Genomic DNA, 20,379 nt, shown 5'->3' on the forward strand with positions numbered 1-20,379 from the left:
GGCACCATCAGCCCAACGCTGAGCAAACTGCCCCATCACGAAGCTCGGCTCACCAGGCAAAAACCTGCCATAGTCCCCACTGGGCACAAAACTTCCCCGGGGGAATCACATGTCAGCATCTTTAAAGCAAGAACAGCAAACAGACTCTCCTCTGTGTCACGCACAGTCCTTTAGGGAAGAACTCGTGGGACTCACTCGTTCTTCCTGAGCTTTCATTCAAGACAAAATTACGTTCCTAAGTACATTCGTATCTTTCCTGTTATCCAGTCCTGGGTAATCCACCACCCTCCGTGCCTTGGTTTGCTGGGAAACCCAGCATCACTTTCATTTTGGAACCATACAGTCAGAATAGGCCAGGCGCCTCGCAAGCCGCCATCCTGGTTCCTGTTTTGCCTCCATTCACCTGAACTGCACCAACGTGTTACAATGTCAACACCATCAAATCTGGACGGAAGCAGGAGGGAAAGATCTCCACCATTTTTGCTGTATTTCTCAGCCAGAAACATTTGCTACACAACTGCCTTCACACCAAAAATGGCTGGAGAATGTGGTCTTTAATTTACACAAATATTCCACTTTCCAAAAGTCACCAAAAATGCCAGAAGTGGATTATCAACAGTTAAAGAATAAAAACAGATGGCCGCTCAGCACTAAAACTGCAGTCCTTTTCAATAAGTACCAAGTGAGCAAGGGCTGGCATTGCGCGGTTCCAACTGTATCGCTTATCTCCATGGTAACTGCTAAGGACAGTGATCAGAGCCTGCAAAATAGAGGTGGTTGAACACAGTCCAGGCTTTCTTTTCTTTGGTAAAAATACAATTCTAACCCTGGCTGGTGTGGCTCAGTGGATGGAGTGCTGGCCTGAGAACCAGAGGGTTACCGGTTCGATTCCCAGTCTGGGCACATGCCTGGGTTGCAGGCCAAGTCCCCAGTAGGGGGTGCTCAAGAGGCAACCACACATTGATGTTTCTCTCCCTCTCTTCCTCCATCCTTTCCCCTCTCTCTAAAAATAAATAAATAAAATCTTTAAAAAAATACAATTCTAAAACATTAAACTTCCCAGTGGCCATCTGTCTTTTTCATCCCAAGAGAAAAGGAAAGAAGGAAAGTGACCCGGGGACACAAGTTTCTAGCCATTTGAATTGTGGGTGACTGGGACCATGCTGCACCATGGGGCACCGAGGCAACTGGAGGCTGGGATGCTGTCAAACTTGGACCTGAGGGAGCTTCTTTCAGTCCCTAGAGCCATAGAATTCTCAGGACTAGAGGGCATTTTCTAGGTCTTTCGGTTTAACCTTTAACCCTCCAATATTACAAACCTAGGCACCGAGGTGAAGGGCAAGGCTTGCCCAGGGCCCTCACAGATGGCCCTGGTGGGGGCAAGGACCTGAGCCCCCTGAGTCCCAGGGCTTTTCCTAACATCACGCAGCTGAAGTGACAGGTAGGACCTGCCACTGCAGAGATCGGTGCTGCTTGGCCCAGAACCCCCTGGGGACCTCAGCCAGCGCCACTGGGATCTTGCTGGGTGTGGGCTCAGGAGGGGGGCCAATCCAAGGGCAGCTGGGTGCTGCTAAATCAGCAGAGGCCATTTGGGAGATGTGCTGGACTCCCGATGCCGCCTGCTAACAAAGGACCCCCCCTAGCACTGCCCACCAGGTCCCGGTGCCTGAGAAATGCAGCTAGCTCAGCCGCCTAGGCCCTCTGGGGACCATCCCGGGGCACGCGCCCGACAGCTCAGTAAACCAAGGAGAATCAGGCTATGCATCTGGAAACACACCAGGGAGGGGGCCTGCCACCCCCTGCCACTCAGACTAATGGCACTCTCGGGCAAAGGGGGCTTCTCCCTGAGACTTCCAGGGAGGGCGGGTGCCGTTGACTGGGCATTAGACTGGAAGTCAGGGAACCTGGGGCCAAGCAGGGGGCCTCAGGAGGATCCCTCCCCCCCCCCAGGCAAATAAGAAGACACAGCCCACTTCCTGCATCCACCTGCTGTCCTGGTGTGCCCCTGGTGGGTACCATCTACTCACCAGTAAGCACACTGGATGCAGTGGTTACAGTACAATGTAGGTGCTTAAATATTCGACAACTAAATAAATGTTGAAAAGGAATGAAAACCAGCAACGAACACCCAAGCAGAGACCTATTCCCAGAAAAGCAGGAAAGAGGCTGGTCTGAGGGCGGGACGAAGCTGGCTCTTCCTGGAGACAGCAGGGGTAGACCCCTGGAGCCCCAACGCGCCCTGGGAGTGCCGCAGTGTGAGCCCAGCCTCGGCCCACCTGAGGGTCTGGCCAGCCTGTCTGCATGGAGGCCACCGCCCCCGGCCCGTACCTTCTGCTCCAGTGTCCTCTCCAGGGCATCCACCCGCAGCTGCTCCTTCCGCAGGCTGGCCTGGTAGGCAGCCTGCTCCTGCAGGGCCTTGCCCCGGACCTGGGCGATCTCAGCGTTGGCCCTGTGGGAATGAGGGGCGGGGGACTCAGAAATCATCGCCCTTCTGTGTAGACGTATCCCGCCTTCCTCCTCCCAGCTCAGGGCAGGGGGCAGGGCCTGGCTCCAGCACCCCCCAACGGAGACCCAGCAGAGGCGCTCACAAGAACCCCCATCCTGAACCCCAGTCTCACGATGCTGAGGTGCTCTGAGCGGTTGCCATGGAAATTACAACATGCAGTCTCCACTGACCAAAATGCACTTGAACTGAGTGCAGTCCTATCCCAAACCATACTGAACTGTACCAGAAAAAAAAAACAAAACAAAACCGCACACGGTCCCCAGGCCCACGTCAGGGGTGCCGTTGGAGCTTCGGGCCAGCCCGGGAGCAGCGCCGGCTGTTACCTGTCCAGCTTCTCCTCCGCGTGCACCTTCAGGGCCTGGTACCTCTGCTCCTCCTTCTTCACTCGGGACAGGTACTCCTGAGCACACTTCTTCAGCACGTCTTCATTCTGACACAACAGAGGTCAGGGGTGGAGCCCACAGGAGAAACGCGAGGGCTGCTGGGCACCCCAAGAACCCCCTGATGAGGGTGTCACCCAGACGGCCGAGTCTGACTGCCCAGCCTGTGAGGACGGCCTTCAGAAGCCCAGCCAACCCCCTGCCAGGCCCACCTCCCCCACCCCACGTGTTCCCGACACAGACGCACCTTGCGGAAGCCCTCCAGGACCTCTTTCATCTTCTCGTACCTCCTGAAGAGGTCCGCCAGAGATTTCTCCACGGAGTTCAGGTCAGCCAGGGCCTGCTCCTTCTCCAGAACCAGCTGCTGGACCGCCTGGTGGGAGACCGACTTCTCCCTTTGCTCGTCCTCTGGCGGGAGACACAGGCACAAGGCCATGGGGCCCGCGGAATCTGATCCCGGTCCTGGGCCGGCAAGGCCACAGCCGGACCTGTGCGCACCTCAGACCTGGGAGAGACCTGTCCCTTGAGCCCACCCAGGTTCTTCGTCTAAAGGAATGAACCCCGTGGCCCGCGCATCCCAGGCCTGGACCTGCGCAGTAGTAGGTGGGGTGGACATTAGCCACTGTTGTGACCTGACCAGTGCAGCCCCATAAAAATCGACTACACTGGAGACCCCAGCGGCTCCACGTGGTGGTTGACGGCCAACAAACAGACCCATGGGTGAAAAGAAAACATTGCTGCTGGGTTTTGTGTTGGGCAAAGGGACAAGGTCCTGTCGTCTGGGTTGTGAGGGGCTGGTCTTCCTAAGTAGTGTCAAGGTCAAGAGATGGTCACTGAGAAAAGAAAGTCTTCTTCACCCTTGAAACATCCCATGGAGCTGCTTCTGTCAAATATGAGTCTCTCAGTTACGTACAAAAGAATTTAGCTCTAGCCCAGTTCCGAGTGGCTGGTCCTGGTGAGTGGGACTGCCCTGCCCCCAACCCCGTGTTTCTGGGCCATCACAAACTAACATTCTGCACAAACACTGTAGAAAACGCCCCAGACTTGTACAAAAGGCTTTCTCTGACCACGCTACATAACACAGCTGCCGGGGTGCACGGTGCTCATTGTCTGCTGACCCAGTACTGGTCCGGGTGGGCCAGGAGCCATCTGTTGTGATCGGTCTACTTTGGTGATGGCCCCCACTCAGACCTGTCCCTCTGGGCCCGGGTCGCCCGGGGCGGTCTGCCTGCTGTGGGGGAACGGCCTCCACATGCTGCTGGCCTATGCCGTTCTCTTTACTTAACGCTCCCACGCCGGCACCCAGTGCCAGACTGAGCTTCCAGAAATCCCACCAGTCTCCTCCCTCCTACTGAGCACCCCCTGGCGCCTCCCCTCCACCCCTGGCCAGGGAACAGAGCCCCACTCCTTCCCCGACACTAGGCCCTTGGCCCTGCCCTCCCCGCCCCCAGGGCGCAGGGCTGCTGTCCTTTGCCAGGAACACGGGCCACAGAGATGCCGGGCCCTGTCCTCCCCCAGGTCTCTGATCCCAGGTCACCTCCCCAGAGGCCCCTTCCCTGGACACCTGTGGGAAATGCCTCCTCTCCACTCTCTCGTCCTGTATTCTCTTCCCAGCAGTGGCCACTCCTCCTCCTTACATCACACACGTGTGCATGAGTATGCCCACGTGCGTGTCTACTGGAGGACCCCGAGTTGGTTTTGTCCACTGCTTCATCCCAGGGCCCAGGGCAGTGCCTGGCTCACAGCACAGGTGAACACACCCCCAAGCAGTGAGCAAATGTGACACCTGGTCACAGCCTCAGGCAGGTTTCTAATCTCCACTCACGGCAGGTGAATGGGGTCCGAGAGGCTATGCCACTGGGCCACTGTGGCAGCTGCAGAGTCAGGCCCAACCCCACAGCCGTGCTCGGACCCACACGTGTGTACAGGCCTCTGAAAGACAGGCCTAGAAGGAAGCAGCTCCCTCACAGCGGGGAGACACTGCTTTGGGCTCCTTTCCCTTGGATTCCCAACAGACTCACAGTTAGCACACTCGTGTGTGTGGCGTGCAGAGGAGTGTGGAGCAGCGGCCACAGCTCTAGTCCTATCACGGACTTGCTCAAAAGTCCCGCCTGTCAGGGTCCTAGGGTCTCATTTCCCAAAGAAGGAGTCCTCCCACCCGAGCAGGGGTCCCGATCAAGGGGGCTTTGTTCAAACGCAGGCTGGTGCAGCCCTTCCCCCGGCCCGGTGGGTCCAGGTTCAGTAGGTCTGGGGGAGGGCTGAGAACACCTGTCTGTGGCTCCAGGTGCATGGAGCACACTGGGAGAAGGACAGGCCTGGGAGATGCCGATGACCCCTCCGACCCTGCCTCTCAGAGCCCCCGGTGCCACTGGGACCAGGGCGGGGAGAACCCAGTGCCAGAGTCTGAGGGTCCACGCTCAAGTCCTGGCTCTGGTGCCGCCCAGCTGTGTGACCTGGGGCAGGGTGTCAAACCTCTGTCCCAGCCTCCTTCCCGGAAACCGGGACCCCAGCCCTGATCTCATGGCGTTTGGGGGAAGAGTGAACAAGAAAATGTGTATAAGGCCTCCAACACACAGTGAGAACTGGGGTCAGTGGCCCGTCATCAACGGCATCGTTGGCTGCAAGGAGCTGGCGTGAGGTCAGGTCACAGTGACCCACCCACCAAAGCGGAGCTTCACTCAGGGCAAGAACAGAACCACCAGCCCCTGCCGGCTGCACAGTGGCGCCCGAAAGAGAGGGCGTTTCACTGGCCCAACAGGAGCCGAATGCTTCTCATTCTTTGAAGCTGAGCCACTTCCCCAGTTCTCAGCCCGCTGCACAAAGCCTGCTCTGGGCCGGCGTGAGGACGTGTATACATTTCACTTGGCTTGCAAAGGGGCCATTTATCAAGCAGGGTCCCTCTGATTTCCTGGATCGGAGACTCCGTCTGCCTCAGGCTTCCTCTCCCCCCAGCACCACCCTGGTAAAAATAGACTTTCCAAGCTCCAGGGAGACCGAGGAGCCCAGGAGTGGAGAAGGCTTCACAAATCTTTTTGTCAATTACAGGAACTCAGCCCCAAACCCAACAGGCTCCAGACTTAACAACACATTGATGCCCCTGGAGATTTTTCTGATGTTTTCAGGAAAAACAACCACATGGGGATACAGCCAACAGCACAAAAGCGAAAGTAACAAAAACAGAAAAGCAAACGGAACAAACAAAGGTTGCAAAGGGCAGGTGTCAAATTAGGTGAAAAGCATTTACTTACCGGGCTTGCCTGTTTGTTTTGCAAGCGAAGGGGAAGAAGCAACGGAAAATGGAAGCAAAACAGATAATCAGGGCAGTTGTTAGGAAAGCAGAACAAAACCCCGAAAGCGACCGCCTGCAACGTGGAAAGCGCGGGCTCTTTCTATTCTGAGTTCTCCATGTTCAGAATTCGAACTGAAGGAGTTCTCTTTAGGAACATGGGGTGAGAAGGGACAGTGATGGCAGGCAGACGTCACGCCGGTGTGGCGTGTCGGTGACGGTTAAACCAAAGCCACGGAGCCAGGAAGGGCTAGTGCAGGTGGGTGGGAACTGGTAGGAACTTCAACATGCTGTTCTAGTCCCCTTGGTCCCGAAAGGCCACGCTCTCTGGGCCAGATTCCCCTTCCTCAAGGAATGCTGGTTAGGTGAACGAACTTAGAAGACAGATACGGAATCCCGATGAGACATACGGATGTGTGACCTCCCCACAGGGACTCATGGCCCACCCACGGCCACGGTGAGTCCCAGCCATGCCTTAGCCTGAATCCTCGGTCTTCTATAAGGACACAAGGACCCCAACATCTACGGTGGCCCTGATCAGTGAGTGACCTGTGGCAGTGATGCACAGAGGGCAACCACAGATAGGCCACCTTTCTGGTGAGGTCAGCTCTGGAAGAGTGGATGATGGAGGGATAGGAAAGGGATGCGTGAGGCCAGGGGATGAGGAACTGGTACAGAGGGACCCGCCCACCCAGAGAAAGTGCTCCAAAGGGGGGAGCCCATGGCTGCTGAAGGAAGGAACCCTGGACCAAACATACCAGCTCTTCTGGGCAGGGGGAGGGAGAGGGGAGAGAGGTACCGGGGGGAACAGGTGTGGGCTGGGAGTGGCCGTAACCCCTGGGATCAGGGTTCGGCCATTCCTCAGATCATCTCGAATCGAACCTGCTGTTCTAACTACTCTCAGCTGTGAATATGCTGCCCGGAAAGCACCAGAGCTGACTCGTCTGGTCACCTCAAGGACAGGCCATCGACGCCCCTCCGGAGAGTCTCACTCTTTGGGTTTCCAAGAGGGAATGTCTTACATCAAAACTGCCGGCCGAGCGATAGAGATGACGGCTCAGGGCAGCCCCTCCCGGCAGCAACAGCTCCCGGCCTCTTACCCCAAGTTCAATATTGGCCTAAACGTCATGGCCCAGAGAAAAACAGAAAGGTATGACTCTGGGGCGCAGACGGGCGCTTCCAGACAAGCCACTGTCGGTCTGAGTGGTGTGTTCACGTCCCCAGACTCCAGGAGGCCGGAAGGCTGCGTTGGGCTTGCCAAACACCGTGTATTAGAAGACATAAATCCTTCGTCCCAGGCACTTTCACCAGCATTTTCCATGCCAAGAGTTTTGTTCTTTATCTCATCCATACGTATTCGTAAATTCTTCTACCAATTTAATAAAGAGGTTTTGATTTGATAGAAAACAGGCGCCATGCCGCTGATCCACACAAACACGCGAACGGGCTTCCCTGCCGAGCTCAGGGAGAAATGGCCTTTATCGTAACAAATCAAAACTAAAGCTCCTTTGAAAGGAAGGCACCCAGCTGGCAGCCTCCTCCTCATTCCCAAGGCTGCTCTCCCATGAATCTTGGGGGCAGCTGCAGGGGTGGCATGACACGCACCCCAGTGTTTGAGACAGAGGGTCATCTGCCAGCAGAGTGGAACTTGGTCCACAGAAGCTGTGGCTGGCGGAGAGCTGGCGTTTTTACTCCGTGTGTCCTTTGGAGGAAGGGCCTTTAAATAACTGGTATCGTGGAGCTAAGTGAATGAATAGACAGATAAACAAACACTCCCCCTCTGGAGTCCTAACATCCTCTTTGAAAAGCGATCATCAGTGTTAAAACTTGGGCTTAAGAACTTCTGCAAGATCTTTGCTCATTATTTTTTTAAAAAGCGACGGATTAGATGCATCGAATTCGTCACCGAGGGGCTGTTTCCCTGCAGGCCGAAGCCATCTGGCAGTACTGGGTGCCACGATGGCACGTTGAGATGGCCTCTGAGCCACGTCCGAGCTCAGCGAGAAGGTGGCGGCTGGGGTCAGGTGACAGGGTCTGCCACATCACAAGGGAAGCAGGGGCGCCCGGCTGGACGGCCACAGCTCCGCTGTCCTTGTCCTAGACTTGGGTGTGCAGGCCGAGTGGGGTGTTTCGTCACCTACGTCTAAACTACTTCAGGGTTTAGGGATTTGAGTGCTAGTCTCTCCAATGAGCAAAACAGGCCCCGAACGTCCCAGGAACCAGCCCCCTTCCGTTTCCCCAATGGGTGGGCAGTCCTGGCCAGGCCACTGAGGTGGCCGTCAGGGACATCCGAGCAGGCGTTTCCCGGAGGTCCCCTGGCTCTCCAACCTGGGGGCACGGACCGCAGGGTCTAACAGGCATCCAAGAGGACCCCTCCCCATAGTCTGGAAACCTCAGGGCAGGCCTGAGCCTCGCCAGGTGTGGCACTCACCTATCATCTGCGCGATGGTCTTCTCGTACTCGGCCACTATTTTCCTGTAAGAGAAGTGAAAACACGTTGGGACCGTGACAACAGAATGGCCTTTAGTTTCCCACAGGGCCCATGTGCCAGGCGTCCACAGCCTAACCGATGCCAGGTCAAGAGGACAAGCCTTATCTGTCCTGGGTGGCACACCCCAGAGCCACCTCCGATCTCAGCCCTCTCCTTGCACACCCAGGTAGGTGCATCTTCCTAGTGCACAGCTCTGGACACGCCACCTTCTGTGCAAAACCTTCAATGTCCCCTCACTACCTAAGAAAAAAATAAAGCCAAACCTTTAGCCTGACCATCCAGCCTTCCACAACCCAGGCCCACTCTTCCTCATCAGCCTCACCTCCTGCCACACCACCTCACGGACACAGTGGTTCAGTGAGAACAGATGATTTCTAGTTTGCTCTGGACCTTGTCACCTCCGCGCCCTTGCCCGTGTTGTTCACGTCCTTCTCTACTTGTACCTTTCACAGTCTCTTCGTTTCTCGAGGCCCAATGCAAATGCTTTCTCTTCCAGGAAGCTTTCCCTGATTTCTTCTTCAAGCTCCCTAACATTTTATCTGACTCTTCTTTCTGCATCTCATCGAATACAAGTGGAGGGACCACAGCATGTGAGTGGAAGCTGCTCAAGGCCACAGCCATTTCTTAGTCACCCGTGTTTGGTGGGGAGGGGCAGGCGGAGGAAAGAGCAGCACTTCGTGGACAGTGGTGATAAACAGATGATACAAAAAAGCACTAAGATCCCTTGCATGTGAGACCACTCACTGCCGCCCGCAGGTGGGAGGACCCAGGGGTGAAGAAGCCCCTCCTCCCAAGCCAACCTTCCGGAAGGAGCCTCTTGAAAAAGACTTGAGGGTTTCACCTACATTATCCAAGAATTATTCTCCATAGGGAACCAGGAGCTGCTAACCACCCACAGACCCGATGCCCTGGTTCCAGCTGACCCTCCCCTCCCCCGACTCAGACCAGCTGATCACAGGCCCTGGGGGCTCCGCTTGGTCCCAGCACAGGGAGCAGGAGCCTTGGTTCTCAATTTCGGGGCCGTGGAGAATTACATGAGGTTACAAGGGGTAAGAAAAGCAGAGGGCCATCGCCGAAGGTCTCACAGCTGCTGGGGGTCTGCCCCTGGCTTTTCGACCAAGGCCCCTGGGCCGGAGCCTCTGCCTGGGGCAGACCCACAACGGGAAGGGTGACTGTGACAGGAGGCCACTTGGGTTCTTCCTCACCCCACCCAGAAGCCTTCTGTGTTTTCTGTGACGGAACGTGGACACCTCTTTGCATCCCAGAACCAGAAACTGGTGATGGATCTCCACAGCTGTACCATCAGAACCATCACCCCCGTGGACACAGGCTGGCCCAGGGCAGGTGAGGGACGTGTCCTCTCAGAACTGCTTGGGGACCGGGGACCTGATGCCGCTCAGCCGTGCTGTATTTTTGCCCCATCTTCACAGTGGCTCCACGAGGCCGTGCCCTCCCTGTCCCCAGAACTGCTGTCAGGGTGCTAAGGCACAGCGTCCTGCAGGGACCTCTGCAAGAGCCCAGCCCTACGAAATGGCAGAGCGGGGATTCGAACCCAGGCATTGGGTCTGGCGGCTTTTGCCTCGAGGCACCAGGATTCATCCCCTTTCACAGATGACAGAAGTGAGGCAGAGTCAAGTCACAGGCCCGGAAGCAGGGAGGAAGCAGGGAGAAAGCAGGGCCTGACTTCCACCTGCTCTGGGTCCAGAGGGTGACAGGGCTGGCACTGGGGCCACCAGACACCAATGCGGCTGCACCGGCGGGGACGTGGGAGATGCCATCACACCAGGGGGTACCTGTAAGTACAACTCCCCCCAGGAGACGAGAGGAGCTGGGGACCTTCCAGCCTTCCCTGTATGCTCTGCTTCATTTCAGTGCAGGCAGAAAACTAAAGCCACCTGTTCTCTCCCCACAACTCCCACCAACCCCCCGCCCCCAAAAAAACCCAAAAAGAAGAAGAAAGTGATATAAAAGTGACGCAGGGCCTCAGTCTGAATGTGAACTGGCACATTAACACTACCTTCCGGGAGTGGTCCCGAAAGCCTTGGCCTAAAGAATATACTCAGAATTTTTAGGAAGATATTAATTACTGTATTTTCGGACCATAAAGACACACCTAGGTTTTAGAGGAGGAAAACAGGAAAAAAATTTTGAAGCAAAAAATGTGGCGAAATATTTAATAACATAAATACTTTAACATTTCACCAATATCAATGTAAACAGAACTCAACAGCAGCGTTAACAACCATTATTCCTTCCAAACTAGGGGGAGGGGCACGCATCTTATAGCCCAAAAAATACGGTACTTGATCCAGGAAACAGGACGTGATTACCCAGTTTACTTGCTACTTAATATGCAACTGATTTTAAACTGATAAGAACAGATACTACACTTGATCTTAGCCAAAAGGCCGAGAAGCGATTGCAACTGATTTTGATAATAAATTAACACCTGCTATCACAGTGAGATGCCCTTTGAAGGTACTAATTCTTCAGCCAATTTCTATAAATTCATCCATTCCCTTATTCCCAACTTTGAGGAAAAAGGAACCCTACCACGGATTTTTGGTGCAGCAGACCTGCCTTGTTAAACGGATGGTGCTGTGACCCACACCTTCTCTTGCAACTGGAGGAAAACCCAAGAGGCGACCCAGCCTGAGCGGAAGGCAGGCAGGGAGAACACGTGCACCGTGCTTCCTCGGCCGGGACATCCCAGGGCAAATGCTAGCCCCAAAGACGGTTTCTCAGGTTCTAGGAGGACAAGAGATGCAGGAAGGAAATAAAGGGGACGGGGGCAGCAGAAGTGAGAACAAGGCGGGGTGGGCCACTAATGGGTGCAGCAGAAAGAGTTTGGGTTGTGGAGTCAGAAAGGTGAGTTCAAATTCATGTTCTTCTAACCAGAAGCTCCAGGACCGGGGGGGGGGGGGGCAAGCAGCCTCATCTCGCAGAGCCCTCTGCTGTCAAGCAGAGCCGACAGTCCTTCTGACGGCCACAGGTAGAAACAGAGACCGAGCAACTCGGGCCACTCGTGGCACGTGGCAGGCACCATTAACATGGTATCAACATGCATATTAACATGGTAGCTATCACACATCTATTACAAAGGCAGCAACCAAAAATAAATCATTCGAATGAAATTCGGGAGAAAACCTAAATGTTCACCCACTGGGACTAGTGAAACTGATTATGTCATAACCACATGAGGACGATCGAGCAATAAACAATGAGGCAGAGATGTGGCGAAAGTGTCCAAGACATGCCAAGTTACAAAAGAGTGTAGAAGAACAGATATCTCCACCTTTGAAGGAAAAAGGAGCGTCTTTGTGCACACCTGCCAACAGCAATGGAACAGTTTTGGAAGAAGTCACCAGAAATGGTGCCCGGCAGACACCTGGGGGGCGTGGAGCTGGAGGCCGGCCGGGAAAGAGATCTGTTTCTTCACTGAATGTATATTTATTGCAGTATTTAACCCACGCGCACGGTATTCTAATAGTAGTAGAACAGTAACAACACTTTTGTGAAAATGTGAACCTTAGTAATAAAGAACAGATCACTTCTACACAAGACGCTACTTGTGGGCCACACCAGCCCCATGCGTGACCATGGGTGCAGGGCCCGAGCACCACACTGACCTCATCTCCATCACTTCCCGCCGGCTTTCTTCATACTTCTCTTTCCACTCGGACACCTCTCTCTCCTTGGTCAGGACCTAGCTCCAGCGAGAAGAAGAGAAAGGTTGGCCCCAGTGAGTGAATTCAGACCAGAGCGATTCACTGACCGAGCCAAGGGGACAGTAAACAAATGTGGAGTCAATATCCCCGACAGCAAGCAATCATTGCATTCAGAGAACTTCACGGAGCGTGAGAGAGAAACAAGCCAGACATCAGGCCTTCACAATGCCATTGGGCAGCAACTAAAAGACCATAAACACTCCTTGAACAATTGTGTCCAGAAGGTCAAAACCCCCAGTTTGCCACCCGTCCATGCCAGCGGTGGTCACAGGAGAACGTCCGTGTCCAAAGATGGACGTGGGTATATATATTTATTTACACGTGGCAGACACAGCAGCTTTTCCCCAGGCAGCCCGAGCTGGCCGTGGCCTTGCCCGGGCCACACTCGCGCCGCCATACCTCGGCTCTGGCGACCTGCAGGGCGGAGTCCAGGTCGGGCTGCTGGAACAGGAGGCCTGGGGGTTTCTCCACCTCGGTGGTCCCGATGCGCGAGTACAGGGCTGTTTTGGAGATGGAGACATCTGTTGGGTGAGCAGCTTCTCTCTGCAGAATGGTTTTTAATTAAAAAAAAAAAACAAAGAAGTTACCATCCATCATATGACAAAGAGGATCGCATTCATCCCCTCATGAATGGGTCGGTTGTATGGTTTGGAAACAGAGAACATCCAAAGCATGAGAAAATGCTAAGACTAATGAATGGGGGGATGGCGGACACAATCTATGGAAATCGATCATTTTGCACCTGGGCAGGTGGACAAAGGGGCTAATGGCGGGGGCCTCCCCCGCGCCCAGCCCTCGGAGTCGAGCGTGTCTGGTGCCTGCTTATCACTGCCATTTATCGGCCGCTGAGGCATTTAGGTCCAGTGTGTAAGAACCGAGGTCACGTTCTCCTGCAGGTTCCACTTGCCAAATAAAAACCCAATGTGAGCGATGTGGAATCCCAGCCTGCGCTTGCCTAGTCCTGAGTAACAGCAGAGCCCATCATTTTTTAAAAATATTTATTTATTTATTTTTAGAGAAGGGGGGAAAGGAAGAGAAAGAGAAACATCGATGTGTGGTTGCCTCTCATGTGCCTCCCAGTGGGGATCTGGCCTGCAACCCAGGCATGTGCCCTGACCAGGAATCCAACCAGTGACACTTTGGTTCACAGGCCAGTGCTCAATCCACTGAGCCACAGCAGCCAGGGCAGAGCCGATCATTTTTATAAGACAGTCCGCATGCCAGTCCCAGGGGAGGGGCATGTGGTGAGCTCTGTGTGAAAGCCTATGATTCACACAGAGTTTCAGGCCCGCAGGCGTTGCCTTCCACAAGCCAGTTTTCGGACGCCCGGAGGTAAGAGTTCAGTTGGCGTTACCGGCCTTCGGCCTGTTGTGTCTGCGGGGAAACTGAAAACTGGATCAAGGACAAGATCCACATTTGTGGATGAGGCCGTGCACAGGCAGTTTGACTCCCCGCCCCCTCTAACTGGCCCCGAATTGACTGTCGACTGTAGTCGCTGCCTTCCCTCGGCAGAGGAGGGGTCTGCGGCTCCCTTCCCCACCCTTCGCACAAAACGCTCAGCAATCGCCAACACACTGGAAATGCGGTGTTAGGAGTGTCCCCGCCCAGCACAACCGGGGTGTCAGTCTAGTTCCACGGCACCAGGAGCACCCTCCCCGTCGCCCTCTCAGTCCTATTCATCAACCTCCTGGCTGTTGTGGCTGCCAAGGCCAACCTCCGCCTGGTTACGAGCGTCCAATGCCATGCTAAGCGGCGTCGGTCTGGCAGGCATGGTGGACTGACTGCTTCTTCCTCAGGAAATTTCTGAGAAAAAGCGAACGGTGAACAGAATACAATGGTGTGGGAGACAGATAGTGATTTGGGGAAAGAATGGTGAGGACTCATCTTGTAAACGGCAGAAGGTAAGAAAGATTAAAGAACCATCAGGCACTGGGAAGGGGGTGCACCTGCAGGCATCTGAGCAGAATTTCTCTTTGCTCACGAGAACAGGCATGCCTCCCCTGCCACGGAATCTGGGAAAGGGAGCCTGAGACGGCCGAGAGAACTGGGGTGGGAGTTGAATGCATAGGACTGGAGGTTCCCGGGGTAGGGCCGGTTAGTCGTGTGCATGCACGGTGAACCACACACGGTTCGGGTCGTCCTGGGAGGGAGCCCTGTCCTCGGGTCTCACTGCCCCTGCCTGGCCTTGAGCACTGGGACCCAAATGTCGATGGCTGGTCAGAGAGGGGAGCACACAGCCCTTGTCCAACCAGACCCCAGAGACACGCTCCTATCTCAAACGGGACACCTCAAGCTTTTTGGCCTCGGGCCCTAGAGAAGCCTGGGACAGGACGCTGGACCAGAACACGGGTCCACAGCCCTCAGGAGCAGGTGGGGTGGCCTCCTGGAAAAAGCCACTGGCTGGGGCAGAGCCTCTCCGGCTGTGTGAGGGGGAGAATCTTCGCTGTTTGAAGTGTTTTCAAAGTTCTACCTGCAAGAAACTTCTCAGGAAGCAAGTAGAAAAATATGCCTCGATGTCAAAACTCATCGTCTGTGTTTGTGGGTGAAGCTCGTAAACACAAAATTCCAAAGAGGAGCAAAAACGGTTCCTATCACTATTTAAGTAAAATAATGTGTTCTTTGAACAAAACCAGAACAGTTAAAATTTCAAAATGGAAATCCTGGTCCTTCCAAAGATAAAAAAAAATGGAGGGCTGGAGCGATTTGGCCAAGGTTTCCCAGGCCAAGATTTGAATTCTGACCCCGAACCAACCAGCTCTCGAAGTGCGAGAGAAAGTGAATTAAAGCTCGCTTCGCCACGCTGGGCAGAAAGGAAATCTGACCAACGCAGGAACCAACCATCCCAAAGCTGCCTTTGTAAAGCAAGGGAGGGAATGAAAAAGGAGTAAAGTAATCAGCTCTCTCAGGAAACACAAAAGGCCACTGCCCACTGCAGTGACTCTGTGTCCCTGTTCATCTTGGCCACCTGGTGTTTTCAGTAAAGGGACAGATGACGCCGTTGGAGTTGGTACCAGAGTTATCTGCATGGGAGTGAAATTCAAGGTATACACCCTGCTTTTCTCTCATGACCAAGACCTGTTTTTAGCCAAAAGTAATAGGTTTGTCTCCCACTGATATTTTAAGATCGGATTTACAATAAGCTTGGTTTCTCTTACGTAATCCTCCACTTGCTACTTTAGAGGAGCCAAAAAGCTCCTAGAATCACAAATTAACGAGTGACATGGCCATGACGCAGAGGGCACGAGCCTATGGCACTGACTTCCAACCCCTCACCCATGCCCTCAAATCGTGCTCCCTGGGGGCACGGTCACCCAGTCAGCTCTGCAGACCTCACATCTGGGGTCCTTCTAGCCTTGCAGTGAGGGGCTGGGGGCCCAGTCTCTCACCCGGACTCAGGTGGCCAATTCCCAGCTGCGAAGCCCCAGAGAAAAACTGCCACCTCTGCGACTGAGGCAGGCTCTCTGTCCCCAGGAGCCAGGCTGGCTGAGCAGCGGGGAGAGGAAGGCACTGGGGTGGGGGCTGGGAGCAGAAACCAGGCAGGGAGACCACAGCAAGCTGAGCCAAGGGCATGGGGCCTGGACACAGGCTAGGTGTTTGGGGGGGGGAGGTATTCGGGCCACGTGGCACCCAGCTGGGCAGGAGAGTGGCCTCACCCCAGGGCTGCCCCTTTCAACTCTGACAAAATGAGGAAGGCCCTCCCGTGGGAGCCACCGCCAGTCACTGCTGGACACTCCCGAGTCCACACATGGCCTCGGTCCTTCTCAACACGCACTACAGGTAATGACCACACCTCCTCAGAACGGGCAGGGAAACTGGGACCCACTATCGTTTCCCTTGCAATGCAGCCTGTTGCAAGGGAACAGAACTTTCTAGAACTTCCTCCGCCGCTGACATTGGCCACTCGTGAGTCTCTGTTCCCAGATGTCCCAGACACACCCTTCCTTCTCGGTGTCTCGACCCCTTCATCCAAAGGGGCCAATGGCTTTCGGGATTGTTACCAATATCTGTTAAATACACAAATTAAAGTAACCCCTCCCACCCCCACTCCCTGCCCTGTGCGCCCTGCACCCATTGGAAAGCCACTCAGATGGGACTTTTAGGTTCTGTCTCCCCAGTTCAGCGTTAAACTCAGGGCTGCCGAATCACACAGCCACGACCCTGGTCAGATTCACTCCTGGGAAGACAAAACTGAACTCAGTTCAACCAGAAGCATGTGAATGGATGGAACTAAGGAGCCACAGTTGGACACCCCAGACCCTCAGGAGGAACCCCATTGTGGCCCCCCAAGGCTGCTGGGACCAGCTGCCTGTCTAAAGGGAAATGTAAATTGAAGTTGCTTGGAGGTACAACCAGAAATCACCCCCCTCTTTCATCCCCTCAGTGTGACTCCTTCATTCCAAGGAATAAAGGAGCCCATTCTTGCATTGTGTAGACCATACAGCCAGCAAGACGGGGCCATGTCCCCTGCACTGAAACAGACGGGCAGAAAAAAGAGCCAATCAGATCCACAGCGGCCATTCAGATCCACAGGTCCCGGTGCAGGGAGGGGCCAGCGAGCACCCATGACCAGAAACCCCTGGGAATGTACGTGGGTTCAGGTAAAGGGCTCTCACCTTTGGGTGGGTCAGGAAGTGGCACCTACTCTCCCTGGGCCAAGGTCACTAGACAATGTGCTTCTTACAAAAGAAGTGCAAGTTACTATAGCAGAAAAAAATGCTCCTTCCATTCCCAGACACCCCCACTCCCCCCCCGGGGATGTTTTTCTGAGCACGCCCTTCTGAAACCCACGAGGAGGAGGCGGGGGCCGTCTCTCCCACCCACGCTCAGTACATTCGTGCCGCAGTATCTTCTGGATCAAAACCGGACACATGGTCTGAGAACAGGCTGTGACTGGCAGGCAGTCAGCTGCTGGCCAGTGTTGGTGGACTGCCTGCCACCTCCCGTGTGGCCTTCGAGCGGGGGAAGCAGGGGTACCAGGCACCCCAGAACATTCGCTACTCAATCTGAACTACGCATTAGAATATCCTCAATTTGGCCTCAAACTCGGGAACAGGAATACACTGTATCTGTAATGGCCAAACTAAGCAATTCATTCTGCCTTTAAGCTGCTACCCAAGGACATCAAGAAATAAATCTAACAGGGGAAAAGACTCACCGTGTAATGCTTTCTAAAGATCTCATTTGCATGGGAATTAAACCCAAGTTTATGGGTTGGCAACAAGGAGGAGGACATCAGTGATCTATTTTTATACTCTTGTCCCTGGTCCTGTGTTCCACTATGTCCAGTCTGGACACCCAGGGTGACCACCTTCTTTCACGAGGAGGTGTCTCTGCTCCCCTTTGCCCTAGCTCCAGGGAAACCACAAGTGGGTGCTCAGGGCACAGGCAGCAGACGAACTCCTGATCCCGTGCGAGGACGAGGGATGGGAGAGACCGCTGACCCCACTGCCAGGAAAGCTGCTGTTTGAGGTGGACGAGCGAGGCGCCTCACCTGGAAGTCTGAGCTCCAGGTCCTGCCAGGCCAGCAAGTCACTGCCAGGCCTTGGGCCGGTTCCACGGCTCCTTTCCCCCTCTGTAACATGGAACTTGGACCCGCCTACTGGGGAGGGATACTGTGAGCGTCTGATCAGGTAACAGAAGCAAAGGTAGCAGCCGTTCTCCTTTATCGCACACCTACTGTGTGCCAGGCACCGTAGTGTTCTCCACATCACCTACAGTGCTCACAGCAACCTGTGGGCTGGCTGTGGTCAGCCTCATCTCACGGATGGAGCGATGGGGGCCCAGAGAGGTCCACCAGGTCAGGCAGGGGCACAGCGCAGGCTGGGTCCAGCTCTGGTCTGACACACCAGGATCCCGGGGCCACCCTGCTTGGGGTGGGCTCAGCCTTGCAGGGCCACATGCTGCTTTGCGTGCCTTCAGCAACTCATTCAAACCGTTAAAAAAAAAACCACCCCACACCTGGAAGCCAGGCAAAAGATACAGGCATGCCCTGTCAAGAACATGCACTCCTGCAGAGCGGAGTTTGGCAAACCGCGGTGCACTGCCAGCAGCCTGCCACCCTCCGGCGTACAGAGGGTCTCACTCCGCCTGCCACGGCCACTCGTCAACGCACTGCCTGCGGCTGCTCCCGACCGAGGGTGCAGAGCTGCACAGACCGTGTGGCACCCGAAGCCTAAAGGATGTGCCGTCTGCCTTCCACAGAAAAGGACAGCTTTTCTGTGGTCCTTCTGACCCTGGCTGAAGGGCCACTGGACGTCTCGGGACGGTCTTGCTGTCACTTACTATTCACTATTAACCGGAGCCCAGGCTCAGCACAACTAGATAGGAACTTGTAGAAAACGGAAAAGCTGCAAATTATTTTTGTTCCCACGAGAAACGAATTTCAGAAATAATACAAGACCTCCAAGGTGGCGGTGGTCTGTTGGTTCTCGTCTGAGCCAGCTGGACCTCTCCCCTCACTCGGTGGGGCCGGTGGGGGGACCTCTCACTCTCACGCTGATTCCCACCCCCTGTGTCCGCACTGACTGTGCGTTGGCTCCTCCTTTCTGCCATTCGGCCAGCCCTGCTGTCCCTGCTGGGTCTCTCATACCGGGTTAGATAGGGTCTCAGACATGTGCTCAGTGTGGATTTAGGCAAGGGTTACGCATTCAGCTTTTTGGATAATTAGATACTGTCGAACACCAACAGCAATGCCAGCCCGGCCGAAGGTTAGCAGAGAAGCGTCTGGACCACGCACCATTCTCGAGGGGCGGGGCGCAGCGGCAGCAAACCAGTACCTTGGCGTCCTGGCGGCCGCGGGAAGCCAGGGCGATCTGCCTGGCCAGCTTCAGCGCTTCTATCCGCATGATGGCAAACTCTAACTCCTCCTGCCAGGGTGGGGGGCGGGGGGCATGAGCCGCAAGGGAGACGCACCAAGACAGGACGTAAATGTGTCCACATCCACGAAATGACGGTGTCTCGTGAATGTGTCATGACAGGTACTCGGGTGAACACACGCTCTGCCTTTCTTTCACAATGAACACCTCAGCAGATCATGAAATAAGTGGTTTAATTTTCTCTTCTTCTTTTTTTTAAATCACCCTTTGGAATGTCTATCAGGAAATAGTACGCATTCAAATGAGAAATGATTTTTTAAATGAAATAAAAAATTTTACTGCGCCGTTTTCCTCTGATTTCTTTTTTGCTCATTTAATGTAAAGTTGGCAATTTCCTCGAATGCACTCGCATCTCCCGAACAACTGTTAGCAATCCCTCCAGGTTTGCTCTGAATGTAGTCTAGAGGATATCAAATTAAGTTGTCAAATTGAAAGCACAGAGGAGGTCACTGTCTCGTTTCCAGATACAGGACCGAGTCCAGATGTTATCCCGCCGGGAGTCTGAGAGCCGCACACATACAAATAGCTAAGACCCTTGTTTCCATGAATAAATCACAGAAACTGCTTTCGGGGCTATCAGAACTCCTGAAAAATGACTGGGCCCCAGTTCCAAATGGAAACACAACGGTCGGGTCCGTACGGAATTACAGTTCATAGCACTGTGGCATCATGGGTAAAGGAACGCCACGTACATCAGTCTCAAAGGGGAAGACATTTCATTTGGAACTTTCTCTGCAATTCTTCACCAAATCCTTCCTCACTGCATTTGGGATTCAGAGGTTCATTCTCTACTGAGGTTTTGACAAACTCCCCAAGGCTCACACGTGGGCTACAAACCTGCAGTTTCTGAGCAAAGAGTGGGGGGTTCTTTTCGGCTAGGTCAGGTTCCAGATAGCCCAGCGCACCACAGAGGGAGGCTGGGTGAGCCAGCCTGCCAAGGAGCGCGTCGGCAGAGGCAAAGGCACCCTCTGGAGCTGTCTGAAGGCCGGCGGGGGGGACAGAGGAGAAAGACAGGAGAGCAGAGTGACATCGATGCCAAGCAAGGACCACACATCTATTTGCTGGACATTTCTGCCTTAAGACTGGAGAGAGGATCAGTCAGGGGCCAACACT

At 54.5% G+C, this 20,379-nt stretch overlaps 1 protein-coding gene and 1 pseudogene across 13 annotated transcripts in view; both read right to left on the bottom strand.

Annotated features, from left to right (window-relative positions):
- Window positions 1–20,379, bottom strand: part of TACC2 (transforming acidic coiled-coil containing protein 2) — a 179,725-nt gene that overhangs the window by 1,975 nt on the left and 157,371 nt on the right. For 6 of the 13 annotated variants that reach the window (XM_037059592.1, XM_037059591.1, XM_037059596.1 and 3 more), the window contains 9 exons: window positions 20,104–20,244; window positions 19,168–19,257; window positions 12,791–12,934; window positions 12,293–12,369; window positions 8,604–8,647; window positions 6,135–6,143; window positions 3,134–3,294; window positions 2,830–2,936; window positions 2,329–2,449 (listed from right to left, as the gene is read on the bottom strand). In XM_037059592.1, coding sequence (XP_036915487.1) covers window positions 2,329–2,449; window positions 2,830–2,936; window positions 3,134–3,294; window positions 6,135–6,143; window positions 8,604–8,647; window positions 12,293–12,369; window positions 12,791–12,934; window positions 19,168–19,257; window positions 20,104–20,244 — 894 coding nt within the window. The remainder of the gene's footprint in view (window positions 1–2,328; window positions 2,450–2,829; window positions 2,937–3,133; window positions 3,295–6,134; window positions 6,144–8,603; window positions 8,648–12,292; window positions 12,370–12,790; window positions 12,935–19,167; window positions 19,258–20,103; window positions 20,245–20,379) is intronic. The other 7 variants (XM_037059593.1, XM_037059600.1, XM_037059602.1 and 4 more) reach the window with 5 other exon arrangements.
- On the bottom strand, window positions 10,981–11,083 carry LOC118996325 (uncharacterized; annotated as a pseudogene).

This window comes from Sturnira hondurensis, unplaced genomic scaffold (assembly GCF_014824575.4).
Source record: "Sturnira hondurensis isolate 20B ecotype Veracruz unplaced genomic scaffold, ASM1482457v3 Scaffold0011253, whole genome shotgun sequence".
Taxonomy (NCBI): Eukaryota; Metazoa; Chordata; class Mammalia; order Chiroptera; family Phyllostomidae; genus Sturnira; species Sturnira hondurensis.